The 13,642-nt window shown below is 53.3% G+C and overlaps 1 protein-coding gene across 2 annotated transcripts; it reads right to left on the bottom strand.

The window, feature by feature from the left end:
• Positions 1-1,938: 1,938 nt before the first annotated feature.
• Positions 1,939-13,209, bottom strand: tmem184ba (transmembrane protein 184ba). 2 transcript variants are annotated; one of them, XM_042345133.1, is made up of 10 exons: positions 13,183-13,209; positions 8,962-9,195; positions 7,783-7,948; positions 6,039-6,129; positions 5,684-5,759; positions 5,313-5,404; positions 4,781-4,950; positions 3,490-3,684; positions 3,017-3,037; positions 1,939-2,534 (listed from the first exon to the last, which is right to left on the bottom strand). In XM_042345133.1, exons 2-10 carry the CDS (start codon positions 9,193-9,195, stop codon positions 2,296-2,298), a joined length of 1,284 nt encoding a protein of 427 aa, XP_042201067.1. In that variant the 5' UTR covers positions 13,183-13,209; the 3' UTR covers positions 1,939-2,295. The 2 variants fall into 2 exon arrangements, with proteins under 2 accessions (XP_042201067.1, XP_042201068.1); XM_042345134.1 differs by lacking the exon at positions 3,017-3,037 and having other exon boundaries at positions 1,940-2,534.
• Positions 13,210-13,642: the final 433 nt, after the last annotated feature.

Below are 13,642 nucleotides of genomic sequence, written 5' to 3'. Positions count from 1 at the left end.
TCAGTTGCGGGGGCAAAGAGAGCTGTGACACTGTGAAGCCGCAATCGCTATCAGATCTTTATTGAACTTTCTCTCGGGAGGAGAAACGAGATTGAACCGTGAGGGAAAATAGAAGCAGCTTCTGTGACACACACATAAAACAACTCTAGATACAAAACTAGGCGTTTGTCATCTCGGACACCTTTATATCTTACAGTATATCTATATATATATATTATATGTACAATATGCCACCTGGGAACGACATTGTTCTCACACTGTGTCAGAGATCAACTTGGACTGTGAGCTCAAATCCCCAACGTGTGTGTGTGTGGCAGAGGCTCGAACCCACAGCCTTCTGACTCAGAGGCAAGAGTGCGACCGACCGAGCCGGGCTGACACACACACACACACACACACAGCACCGAGCCGGGCTGACACACACACACACACACACAGCACCGAGCCGGGCTGACACACACACACACAGCACCGAGCCGGGCTGACACACACACACAGCACCGAGCCGGGCTGACACACACACACACAGCACCGAGCCGGGCTGACACACACACACACAGCACCGAGCCGGGCTGACACACACACACACAGCACCGAGCCGGGCTGACACACACACACACAGCACCGAGCCGGGCTGACACACACACACACACAGCACCGAGCCGGGCTGACACACACACACACAGCACCGAGCCGGGCTGACACACACACACACACAGCACCGAGCCGGGCTGACACACACACACACAGCACCGAGCCGGGCTGACACACACACACAGCACCGAGCCGGGCTGACACACACACACACACACACACACAGCACTGAGTCGGGCTGACACACACACACACACACACAGCCCTGAGTCGGGCTGACACACACACACACACACACACAGCACTGAGTCGGGCTGACACACACACACACACACACACACAGCACCGAGCCGGGCTGACACACACACACACACACACACACAGCACTGAGTCGGGCTGACACACACACACACAGCACCGAGCCGGGCTGACACACACACACACACACACACAGCACTGAGTCGGGCTGACACACACACACACACACACACAGCCCCTGAGTCGGGCTGACACACACACACACACACACACACACAGCACTGAGCCGGGCTGACACACAGCCTAAATGCGGATATTCACAAAGGTCGCAAAACATTAGAAAGAAAAAATATCATCCAAGACACAGAGGGTTTCTGTCCGTCTCTCCTTTCGCGCCCCTGTACAGACACACACACACTGGGCGGGGGAGTGGGGGGCAATTCTGGATTATATTTGTCCGTCCACATGTTGGAATTATTTCTCACCATTATTGATAACAATCCTCGCATTTAAATACGACACCTTTCACATCAGAAGCAAATGCGTCTCAAAGCGCTTCCTGGGGTTTTACTGTGAAATGTAGTAACCAATTTTATACGCACACACACACACAGAATTGGGAGGGGGGAGAGGGGGGTTTAACATCCACCAGAAACTGGGATTAACGTCAAGGTTAATGTATTCCCTCCCCCCCCACCACACAGAATGGTTGGGCGGCCATCGATGGAAAAATTAAATCAACCATTTTGGCTACAAACGGTCTGAAAAAAGGTGACATTAATAACTACGAGTTCGTTATAAACACAAAACAAAACCCCACTATTTCGGCAAAATGTGTAAGAAAAAGTCAAATCGTTGATAGTGTGTCATACACTGCAAATCAGCGCACACACGCACACACCCTGTAACAGAGAGCACACACACAGGCCAGCGCGCGCACACACACACACACCCTGTAACAGACAGCACACCACACAGTCCAGCGCACGCACACACACACCGTGTAACAGACAGCACACACACACAGCCTGTAACAGACAGCACACACGCAGGCCAGCGTGTGCACACACACACAGCCTGTAACAGACAGCACACAGACACCGCCCAGCACGCACACTCACAGCCTGTGACAGACAGCACACACACGCACACACACCCACACAACCTATAAGACAGCACACACACACGCGCACAGAAACACATACCCTGTGACAGATAGCACACTCACACATGCAACTTGACCGAAGTGGTGCTGGAACATGGGAGCGGTTGGTTGTTGGTTAGGGTCAGTTTCTCACCCTGCCACACCCGCCCCCACCCACCCCCTTACCCCCCGGGAGAAAGGCACAGGACTGAGGGACACAGAACCCAAATGAACCCTTCGTTTAGTTCTTATACTGGTCACTGCCCACACGTACCCCGACATCAGAGCCTGAGCCACGGCTAGAACTCATCGTCAGAGCTGAGTAGGAGGGTTTTCTCGGTGTCGCGGTGGGCACGGCTGCGGGGTGGTGGTGGGGGGTAGCCGGCCTGGGGGTGGGAGGGCTCGTGTTCCAGGGTGCACTGCTGTGTGTACTGCTGATAGGCTGGGGAGAAGTTATGGATGGCGTCTTGCACAATGTCCTGAGGGTTCATCGTCTCCTTCAGGCTGCTCGAGATGCTCTTCATAGGGGCTCGGCGGCCTGGAGATGGGGGGGGGGGGGGGGAGAGAGGTAGGGGTGGGGTGGGGGGGAGTGAGAGGAGAAGAGACGCAGACAATTAGAGAGAGGAAGAGGGATTAATGGCAGCCCACACACACACACACGCTGTGTGAAGATGATGGTGGAGTCAGTGCAGTAACCAGAGACTGTGACAATCAGTAACTCATTGTGAAGGGAGAAACCACTCGCATTTTTCTCGTGCCTTTCCAAGTCAAAACATTTCAGAGATTCCCAGCAAATACAGCCACAGCAGTGGGCCTGTATATATATATATATATATATACACACACACACACACAGAATCTTACTGGCAAACCTCACACACGCACAGAGGCGCACGCGCACACAGGAACATACATGCACGCACACACAGAGGCGCACACGCATGCACACACAGAGGCGCACGCAGTAAATGACTGGAGGAGGGGAGGTGCTGGCAGTGAAGCGGTGAGGAAGGTGCCTACCATAGGGGCTGTACGCGGTGGCTGGTCCCCGGCCAGTGACAGGCAGCGAGAGAGAGAGAGAGAGAAGAAAAGCAAGAGAGAGAGAGAGAGAGAGACTGAGCACTGGCAGTCTGCACGTTACACATAAGAAATACAAGCAAAAGGCAAAACTGTGCAACAACAGCAAGTGATATTACCCCCCACACACACCGACACCCCCCCACACACACACACCGACACCCCCCCACACACACCCACACAGAGGCTGGTTTAATACCTTATCTGAAGGGCGTGACGTGCTTAAGAAAATGTGGTGCTTTGCCCCTCTCCCCCCCCCATTAACCCCAGCGTGAGCTCAGTCCCTGACATGAGGTGTGCGGGCGGGGGGGGGGGGGTTGGGAGTCAGAGGTCAGGAAGTGAGGGGGAGCGGGTTAGGGAGGGGTGGGGCGCGGCCCGGGTGAGGTGGGGCGCTGGCCCGGGTGAGGGGGCAGTACCTTGGCAGTCCAGCCTCTTGTCCATGTACACAGTGTAGGTGAAGGCATGGCGCAGAGCGATGGCAGCAAAGAACATCTCGATGCAGGTGATGAAGTTCTGGTAGCCAGCGGCCACCGTGCCCTCCCCCACGGACACCTCGGCCGACTCGATCTTGGGGATGGCACCGCACTTCTCCAGGATGGCCAGCAGCATTCCTGGCCAACCGAGGGAGAGAGAGAGAGCGAGAGCATCAGACACTCGGCAAACAACAGCCCCCGTCCCTGTGCGTCTGTGTCTCTCTGTCTGTGTATGTGTGAGTGTTTCTGTCTGCGTGTGTGTTTTTATCTCCTGTGTCTCTCGCTCGCTTGTGTGTGTGTGTGTGTCTCACTCCTCCCTCTGTGTGTGTGTCTCACACTCTCCCTCTGTGTGTGTGTGTGTCTCACTCTCCCTGTGTGTGCGTGTGTGTCTCACACTCCCCGTGTGTTTGTGTGTGTGTCTCACACTCTCCCTCTGTGTGTGTGTGTGTGTCTCACACTCTCCCTGTGTGTGTGTGTGTGTGTCTCACTCTCCCTCTGTGTGTGTGTGTGTGTCTCACTCTCCCTGTGTGTTTGTGTGTGTGTGTGTCTCACACTCTCTCCCTCTGTGTGTATGTGTGTCTCACACTCTCTCCCTCTCTATGTATGTGTGTCTCACACTCTCTCCCTCTGTGCGAGTGTGTCTCACATTCTCTCTCTGTGCCTCTCTCACTCTCTCCCGCCCCTACTCAGACAAACACACAAACAGGACAGCTCAGGACACCTCAACGTGCCTCACACACACAGTTTTACTGTTCAGTGTAGTGACTGTGTAGTGTTTGAGATGGAATATACAGTAGACTGTTCCTGTACAAATAATCACCTCAGGCTTTGGGTTACATTTTGGGGTGCAGGTTTGCGGAGGTGGGGGCAGAGCAAGAGACAGTTCTCCCCCTCCTCCTCTCTTCCCCCATCCCCTGTGTCTGGTGTAACAAGGCCTCTCTGACATGACGGCCACAAAGTAAATCCAAAATGGAGCCCTGGCCTCTCTGGTCATGTTGGCATCTGCCAACGGAGGGCGCTCTCAACACATCCTTCACCCATAGCGCTCACTGTGATTCAACAGGGATTCGACGCACACACACTTACCCACTTACACACACACTCAGACACACACACACACACACAGGAAGAGAGACACACACACAGATACACATACAGAGAGAGAGACACACATACAGACAGACGGAGACAGACCCCACCCCCGTCCCCCGACCCCACACACACACACACTGACCTTGCCAGAAGGAGAGGAAGATGACAGACTTGACCATGAAGAACTTGAGGAGAGGGCTGTAGGGGCTGAGCAGGTCCCTGGTGGCGAAGTAGAAGAGGAAGAGAGCGTAGAGGGCCAGGCTGACCGACACGTTGTAGATGATGACGGCGTAGAGATAGCCGCTGGCCACACTGGGGGGGGGGGGGGGGGGGGAATGAGAGGCCATCAGTGCAGCCAATGGCTGTCTACCCCCCAATAACAGCAACAATAATAATAATCACAAACTGATCTACATTCTCGGTACAGTTAGTGTCATCCAATCATCGAGGTCAAAGTTGACAGAATACCCAAATACAATCTGTTCCTCGATTCCCCCCAACCCCCCCCCCCCCACCCCCCTCCCCAACCCTGAGACAGGAAAGAGAGGAGGCTGATGGAGACTTGGGGGGCAAGGGTGGGGGGGAGAGGAAGAGGATGGAGACTCGGTGGGGGGGTGGGGGGGAGGAGGAGGAGACTTAGGGGACAGGGAGGGGTGGGGGGGAGGAATTCTTACTTGAAGTCACCGTCCCGGTATTTGCCAAAAGCCTGGAGGATGACGGTGATGACAGCCATGATCGGCTTCACTACACAAAACTGCAGCGTGGCCTGGGGGGCGGGGGGGGGAGAGAGAGAGAGAGAGAGAGTGTGTGAGTGAGAGAGAGAGAGAGTGTGTGAGTGAGAGAGAGAGAGAGAGAGAGAGGGTAAGATGGTCAGAATGAGACAGAGACAGAAAGAGAGAGCATGAGAGAGAGAGAAAGACAGGGAGAGATGGTGAGAATGAGATGCAGAGAGAGAGAGATGGTGAGAGTTTGACGCATAGAGAGGAGAGGTAGACAGAGAGAGAGAGATGGTGAGAGTGACACAGAGAGAGAGGTGTGACGTTACCTGTTTACAGAAGCGCAGGAAGCCGATGGAATAAGTCTTTCCCCAGAGACAGCAGGTGCCGTACACACAGCTGGACCTGTTTTACACACACACCAAGTTACAGGGCTCCGCACATCGACACACACACACACACACACACTCTCTCACACACTCTCACAGGGCTCGCACATCAACACACGCAGCGACACACACTCGCACAGCGACACACACTCGCACAGCGACACACACTCGCACAGCGACACACGTACAAGCACGCGCACAGTGACACACACACACACACAGGCTACAGAGCTCCACACAGGGAGCCCCTCACTCTCTTAGCACATCAGCCCCACCTCTTCCCCCTGACACTCACTCGATGGGTTTCCCGCGGATCTCGGCCATAATGGTGCTCTCCCCTCCCAGGTACTCGTAACACAGGCTGAGGAAGTTATAGATCACAAACGCTGTGAGAGAAAGAGAAACTACAGGTCAGTATGACTTGTACATCTCACGCGTTCACTGCCCCTGCTCCCAAACTGAGCAGGAGACCAGAGCGTGTATCACCCTGATACCCAGCTCCCCAACACACACAACGATACACAGAGAGAGAGAGAGAGAGAGAGACATACACACTTCAAAACAGAGAGACACAGAGAGAGGGAGAGAGAGAGAGACACACACACACACACCCTGATACACAGAGAGAGAGAGACACACACACACACCCAGATACAGAGAGAGAGAGAGACACACACACCCTGATACACAGAGAGAGAGAGACACACACACACACCCAGATACAGAGAGAGAGAGAGACACACACACCCTGATACAGAGAGAGAGAGAGACACACACACCCTGATACACAGAGAGAGAGACACACACACACCCTGATACAGAGAGACACACACACCCTGATACGGAGAGACACACACACACCCTGATACAGAGAGAGAGAGAGAGAGAGACACACACACAGTGCAGAGCTTTTCATTCATAAAATAGTCAATTTACTTTACAGTACATTCTGTGAAGCCCTTTGAGACGTCTCGAAGAGGTAATGAGACGCTACATCAAATGCCAGGATTATTTTTTATTTTAGAGCTAAGCACAAAGTTTGAGGCTGTAATAAATAATTGAAGAGAACCTTTGCGTACACAATAATTATCGTGTGTGTGTGTGTGTGTGTGTGTGCGAGTGTGTTCGTGTGCGTGTTTGTGCATGTTCGTGCGTGTGAGGTGAGAGGTCAATAATTAATAAGAAGACGTTTAGATAATGGTTCCAAGCCTGAGTCACTCAGTGACATGGAAACACTGGGACACTGAGCCCTGGGGGTAATTACAGTTTAGGTGCAGGAAACAGGGACAGGAGCTGAGAAAACATCCTCTGTCACATTGGACATACAACAAGCTGGACACACGCGTGTATGAGTGTGTTCTGTGCGTGTGTGTTTCTATGTATATGCGTGTTCTGCACACCCATCGTTCCCTTACCCTCGTCGGGCTCCACTGGCTCGCAGTCACTTGACTTCCAAGATCCTCGTCCTGTTATTAAAACTGCTTCCCCCCCACATCCCACCCCCACCGCCTCCCCCAGCAACCCCTCACCACCCCCATGTCTCTGGCTGCTTAGCAAACCCCCCACCCCACCCAGTCTCCCCTGGTCTGTCTTTGTGTGGAGCTGTCAGACTGGTTGGATGTGAAAGGCGCTGTGTAAAAAAGGTTAAAATGTCAAAAGGCTATGGATTATGGTCGGACCCATTCAAATTTTCCTGACTGAGGTGGATAGACGTTTGTTAGGGGATCGAGGGATATGGGGCAAAGGGCAGGTAAATGGAGTTGAGCTACAAATAATAATGATAAACCTTGGATTTGACGCAGCGCCTTATCGGGTCTTCGAGACGTCTCAAAGCGCTTTACAGTCTGTACTGTAAAGAGCAGTGACTATGTTGTGGGCGAAACGCAGCAGCCGATTGTGCACAGCAGCGTCCCCACAAACAGCCGTGGGTCGACGCAATCTCAACACAACACTCACACACATACTCCCAACACACTGACCACCTCCCACTATAGTATTGTTAACCCCCCTCTCGACAGACCCCCCCACTCCACGCTCACCCTCGTAGCAGTCCCTGATGGTGTCGAAGTAGACATAGTACTGATCGTTGGTGAAGAAGAGAAGGCTGAGCCAGGAGTCAGAGGCGTAGATGGGGACGATGAACAAGATCCTCACGATGTAGCGCTGCTCGTTAGGGGAGCTGTAATGGCGCAGGTGCATGTAGATCTGTCACGAGAAACACACGCTGAAGACACACGCAGTGGCTCACACACTAAAGTGACACCCAGAGCTAAACACGCTAGACACATACAGAGGCTCACACGCTAAAGACACGCAGTGGCTCACACGCTAAAGTGACACGCAGAGCTAAACATGCTAAAGACACACGCAGAGCTAAACACGCTAGAGACATGCAGAGGCTCAGATGCTAAAGAGACACACACAGAGATAAACGCGCTAAAGACACACGCAGTGGCTCACACACTAAGCACGTCACTAAGCCTGGACCTTACGGTCCACCTGTTGCCATTGAGGCAGTTTCTAAGCAACAAACTCTCTGGTGCTCACGTCAGCTCCGCAGAGCACCTCAGCACAGCACAGCACACAGAGAGAGAGAGAGACAGAGACACAGAGAGAGAGAGAGAGAGAGAACAGAGAGAGAGAGAGAGAGACGAGAGAGACAGAGAGAGAGAGAGAGAGAGAGAGACACAGAGAGAGAGAGAGAGAGAGAGACACAGAGAGAGAGAGAGAGACACAGAGAGAGAGAGAGAGACACAGAGAGAGAGACAGAGACACAGAGAGAGAGAGAGAGACACAGAGAGAGAGAGAGAGAGACAGAGACACAGAGAGAGAGACAGAGACACAGAGAGAGAGAGAGAGAGACAGAGACACAGAGAGAGAGAGGAGAGAGAGAAAGAGAGAGAGAGAGAGAGACAGAGACACACAGACAGAGACAGAGAGAGAAAGACAGAGACACACAGAGAGACACACCAGAGCGAGAGACAGAGACACAGAGAGAGAGAGAGACAGAGACACAGAGAGAGAGAGAGACAGAGACACAGAGAGAGAGAGAGAGAGAGAGAGAGAGAGACAGAGACACACAGAGAGACAGAGAGAGACGGAACTTTGGGGGGAATACAGACCTTTAGCACAGAGGGAGACCATGCGGCGCACATTATTTACCTCCCCCCCCCACCCCCACCCCTCACCCGTTTCCATCTCGTCGGTTAAGTGTGTACCTGGTGACAGGTGATGAGCAGAGCCGCCCACACAAACAGGCCAGAGACGCCCTGAGCAGCTGTGGTCATCAGGAAGATGGGCTCCTGCACCGCGGTGGGGGGGTCTGGCAGCCATGACACGTTGGCCCCCCCTCCCGCTGTGGGGGTGCTGATGGTGGGGCCCGGCTCTGGGGCTGACATCACCCCAGACAACACGTGTAACCTCGAACCTGAGGGCACACTCGCCTCAGTCATCTGGGGGAGAGAGAGAGAGATGTGTAAGAGTGTGAGAAAGGGAGTGTGAGCGAAGGGTGGGGGTGTGGGAGAGAGAAAGTGAGAGTGAGGGGGTGTGTGAGAGGGAGAGAGAACAGAGAGTAAGTGAGATAATAATAATAATAATCCTTGCATTTGTTAAAGCGCCTCATCACGTCTTCGAGACTTCTCAAAGCGCTTCACAGGAAGTCACTGTAAAGCGAAGTGACTGTACTTTGTGGGCGAAATACAGAACAGAAAGAGAGAAAGAGGGAGAGAGAGAGAGAGAGAGAGAGAGGAGAGAAAGTAAAGGGGGGAACGTGTGAGTGATAGAAAGAGTGTGTGAGAGAAAATGAGAATGTAAGCACAAGTGAGAGAGGAAAAGTGAGCGAGAGCGGGCGAGCGAGCTCCCGGCTGATGAGGAAAAGCTGACGTGGGGAATCTCACCGCCCAGATACCAGGCTCCGTGGCTCCCGGCCAAATCCTGGAAACTTTCCCAACTCAGCCTCACAATGGGGAATGTTACAGCAGCCTGAACCCCCCCCCCCCCCCCACCCCACACCTCCCCTCAGCGTGTGGTGGGGCATAAACCCCGGCACAGACTGGACATAACAGCCCTGACTTGATCTAACACACCGCCTCTCCCTTCAGCAGGATGTCTCAACGACACAGGGTAGGGGTCCCAGAGCGCTTCACAGTGCCAGAGCTCGACACTGAGCCGAAGTGTGTTTGGGGCTGACAGTATGTGTACAGACAGCCCCCTCCCCACACACTGGGCCGGGCAGAGAAAGAGAGACTCCAGTGTGTTCTCAGAGGGAGGGGGGGGCATGGGGGAGATGGAGAGAGAGAGGCGGAGGGGGGGAGAGAGGTGGATGTTATGCTGAGGAGAGTGAGAGAGATCACGTGGAGGGGTTGGGGGGGCAGGGGGGAGAGGAGGGGGCGACTAACGTAAAGATTGTTGACTGTGTCGGAGGGTGTAAAACGTCAGTAGACAGTAATGTGGGGGGAGCTGTTTATTTTGCCCCCAGTTCAGTTTGCTGTGTGTCCGGGAAGCGAGGGCGGGGGGGGGGGCGGGGGGGGGGGGGGGGGGGGGGGGGGGAGGTCACAGGCAGATTCATTCACTGTGTCAAGGCCGTCTGTTATACACAGAGAGAGAGACAGAGACATTCCTCCACGTCAGCAATTGATGCTGAGCCAAGCGGTCTCTACAGGAGGAGACAGAGATAGGGAGAGGGGAGAGAGAGGAGACGGGGAGAGGGGAGAGAGAGAGAGAGAGAGAGAGAGAGTACAACAATAACTTGCACTTATTTAACTCCCTCCAAACAGGGTGGCATCTGAGAAGCGCTTACAGTAGAGAGAGAGGGGTGGGGGGGGGGGGGGAAGAGTGAGCGCATATCCAATGATGGTCTTTGAGGCAAAGACCCTAAGGCCTTTCCCTGTGTCCGCCTACAGACGCACAGACACTACACTTTACAAAAAAAATCCAGTCACTCCACTTTACGGTACGTTCCGTGAAGGACTGTGAGGCGTCTCAGCGCCGTGACGGTGCCGAACGCATCCCGCAAAAAAAATCCAGGATTATTAACCACCGGACTGGACTGGTCTGGGCTGAACGGTCCGTTTCTGTGCCGTGACGAGAGCCAGAGCCGGGAACACCGAGACTCCGAACACAAACAGCGGAAAAGATTGAATTCCCAGGACAATGCTGTTCATCTTCACCCACAGAGCAGTAAATAACACACAGACTCCACTCACTCAGTCAGTCACCTGTGTGCGTGTCCGCTCCACCTACACACAGCCACCGCTGCGCCTGCAAACACCTGCTCTATCGGAGGGGGAGGGATTGCCAGCCAGGATACCGTGGGGGGGTGGGGAACTCCCCTCTTCCCCCTCCCTCCCCCGCACGGTGGCTTGAACCCACAACTTTCTGCCACGGCACAAGCGTTAATGGGGGGGGGGGGGGGGACATTGCTGTGTGCAAATTGACTGTTGTGTTCGCTCGCAAAACAGTCACTACACTGTAAGCAAACGTTCCATGTTCTTGCTGTGCTGTGTGTTGTGTGTGATGGAGAAACTGATAAACTCTCCGCTAACTCCTCGAGACAGAGGTGTGCAAACTATAAATTTTACAATGATGGGTGACAGAACGACAATAATACAGCATAAAAATGATTCATGCAGCACACACGCACACAGAGCCAGCACACGCACACACACAGTACACGCACACAGAGCCAGCACACGCACACACACAGTACACGCACACAGAGCCAGCACACGCACACACACAGTACACGCACACAGTGCCAGCACACACGCACACACACAGTGCAAACACACACACAGTGCCAGCACACACGCACACACAGTGCCAGCACACACGCACAGTGCCAGCACACACGCACATACAGTGCCAGCACACACGCACACACACAGTGCCAGCACACACGCACACATACAGTGCAAGCACACACACACAGTGCAAGCACACACACAGTGCCAGCACACACACAGTGCGAGCACACACGCACACACACAGTGCCAGCACACACGCACACACACAGTGCAAGCACACACACAGTGCCAGCACACACACAGTGCGAGCACACACGCACACACACAGTGCCAGCACACACGCACACACACAGTGCAAGCACACACACAGTGCCAGCACACACACAGTGCGAGCACACACGCACACACACAGTGCCAGCACACACACAGTGCGAGCACACACGCACACACACAGTGCCAGCACACACGCACACACAGTGCAAGCACACACGCACACACAGTGCCAGCACACACGCACACACAGTGCCAGCACACACGCACACACAGTGCGAGCACACGCGCACACACAGTGCGAGCACACGCGCACACACAGTGCGAGCACACACGCACACACAGTGCCAGCACACACACAGTGCCAGCACACACGCACACACAGAAACATGCAGGAAAAAGCACAAACACACACACAGATGTATAAATCGTTCTCTCTCTCTGTCTCTCCCCTAAATTAGGTTACTAAACACCGACTGGATTTGCACTGCAGCAGAACCTCACACACAGCCTGTGGGGTGGGGGGAAGGCCACGAACCCTCACACACAACCCCACACTGTCTGAAACATTCCCCCCACTCTCTCTCTCTCTCTCCCCCATCCCTCTCCCTCCCTCCTGTTTTAAACAGTGTAAACCTCAGCACTGTGAGATATATAGATATATAAATAGTGCCGTAAATCAATTTTCTTTCTTATATATACACAAAACCAAAAACTCCCAACCTCTGTATTTCTAACCTGGAAGAGAGTGAGAGACAAGTTTATACACACACACAGACACACACACAGACACACAGAGACACACACACACACACACACAGACACACACACACAGACACACACACAGACACACACACACACACACAGACACACACACAGACACACACACAGACATACACACACACACACAGACACACACAGACAGACACAGACACACAGACACACACAGACACAGACACACACACACACACACACACAGACACACACACACACAGACACACACACACTCACACACAGACACACAGACACACACACAGAGACACACACACAGAGACACACACACACAGAGACACACACACAGAGACTAAAATTCAATCTGCAAAAAAAAACACTACTAAAAATGGTGAACCGTACAAGTCAAAGGCAGTGAGGAAATTCTCTGCAAAGCCTTTCGATTTTTTTTCGGGGGGAGTGGGGGGGAGTGGGGGGGAATGGGGGGGGAGTGGGGGGCAGTGGGGGGGGGGGAGTGGGGGGGGGGGACAGGAGCAGCAATAAAACAGAGTGCCTTTTTATTCATTCGTGCAAAACAGTTTATACACAAACGATCTCTTTCCTATTGTATTTTCTTGCATTAAAACAATCTTTTTTGGGGGAAAAAACATTTGCACACATACAATTCCAAGTAAAAGTTGTGGCTCTGCTTACCTCGGCATGTCCTCTCCCTCTCTCCCTCCTCTCTCTCCTCTCTCACACTCTGCCCCTCACTGCCAGAAGCCTCTTGTGTGTGTGTGTGTGTGTATATATATATATATATCTGTGTGTGAGAGAGTCTCTCTCTCTCCTCTCTGTCTCCAAATCAAACTGTCCTGGAAAACAATGAGGAAAGCCTGAGGGGGAGGAGAGGAGAGGAGGAGAGGAGAGGAGGAGAGAGAGAGAGAGAGAGAGAAAGGCACAAACAACAGCTAAAGAGAGAAATGCACAGTACAAATAAATAAATACGGTTTTTTTTTTAAAAAAAAGGCATTGGGGATCAAAGGGGTTTTTGAACAGAGATATAAATCACTGCGGAGTCTGAGCTCTGAGCTGCGAACTCGGTGTTAAAGGGACACACACACACCCCCCACACCCCCCCCACACTGACCACACATGCGCACCCAGGAGGGTG

Source organism: Callorhinchus milii, unplaced genomic scaffold (genome assembly GCF_018977255.1).
Source record: "Callorhinchus milii isolate IMCB2004 unplaced genomic scaffold, IMCB_Cmil_1.0 Scaffold31, whole genome shotgun sequence".
NCBI lineage: Eukaryota > Metazoa > Chordata > Chondrichthyes > Chimaeriformes > Callorhinchidae > Callorhinchus > Callorhinchus milii.
Note: the sequence above shows the minus strand (reverse complement) of the source record. Positions and strands in the feature narration are given on the sequence as shown.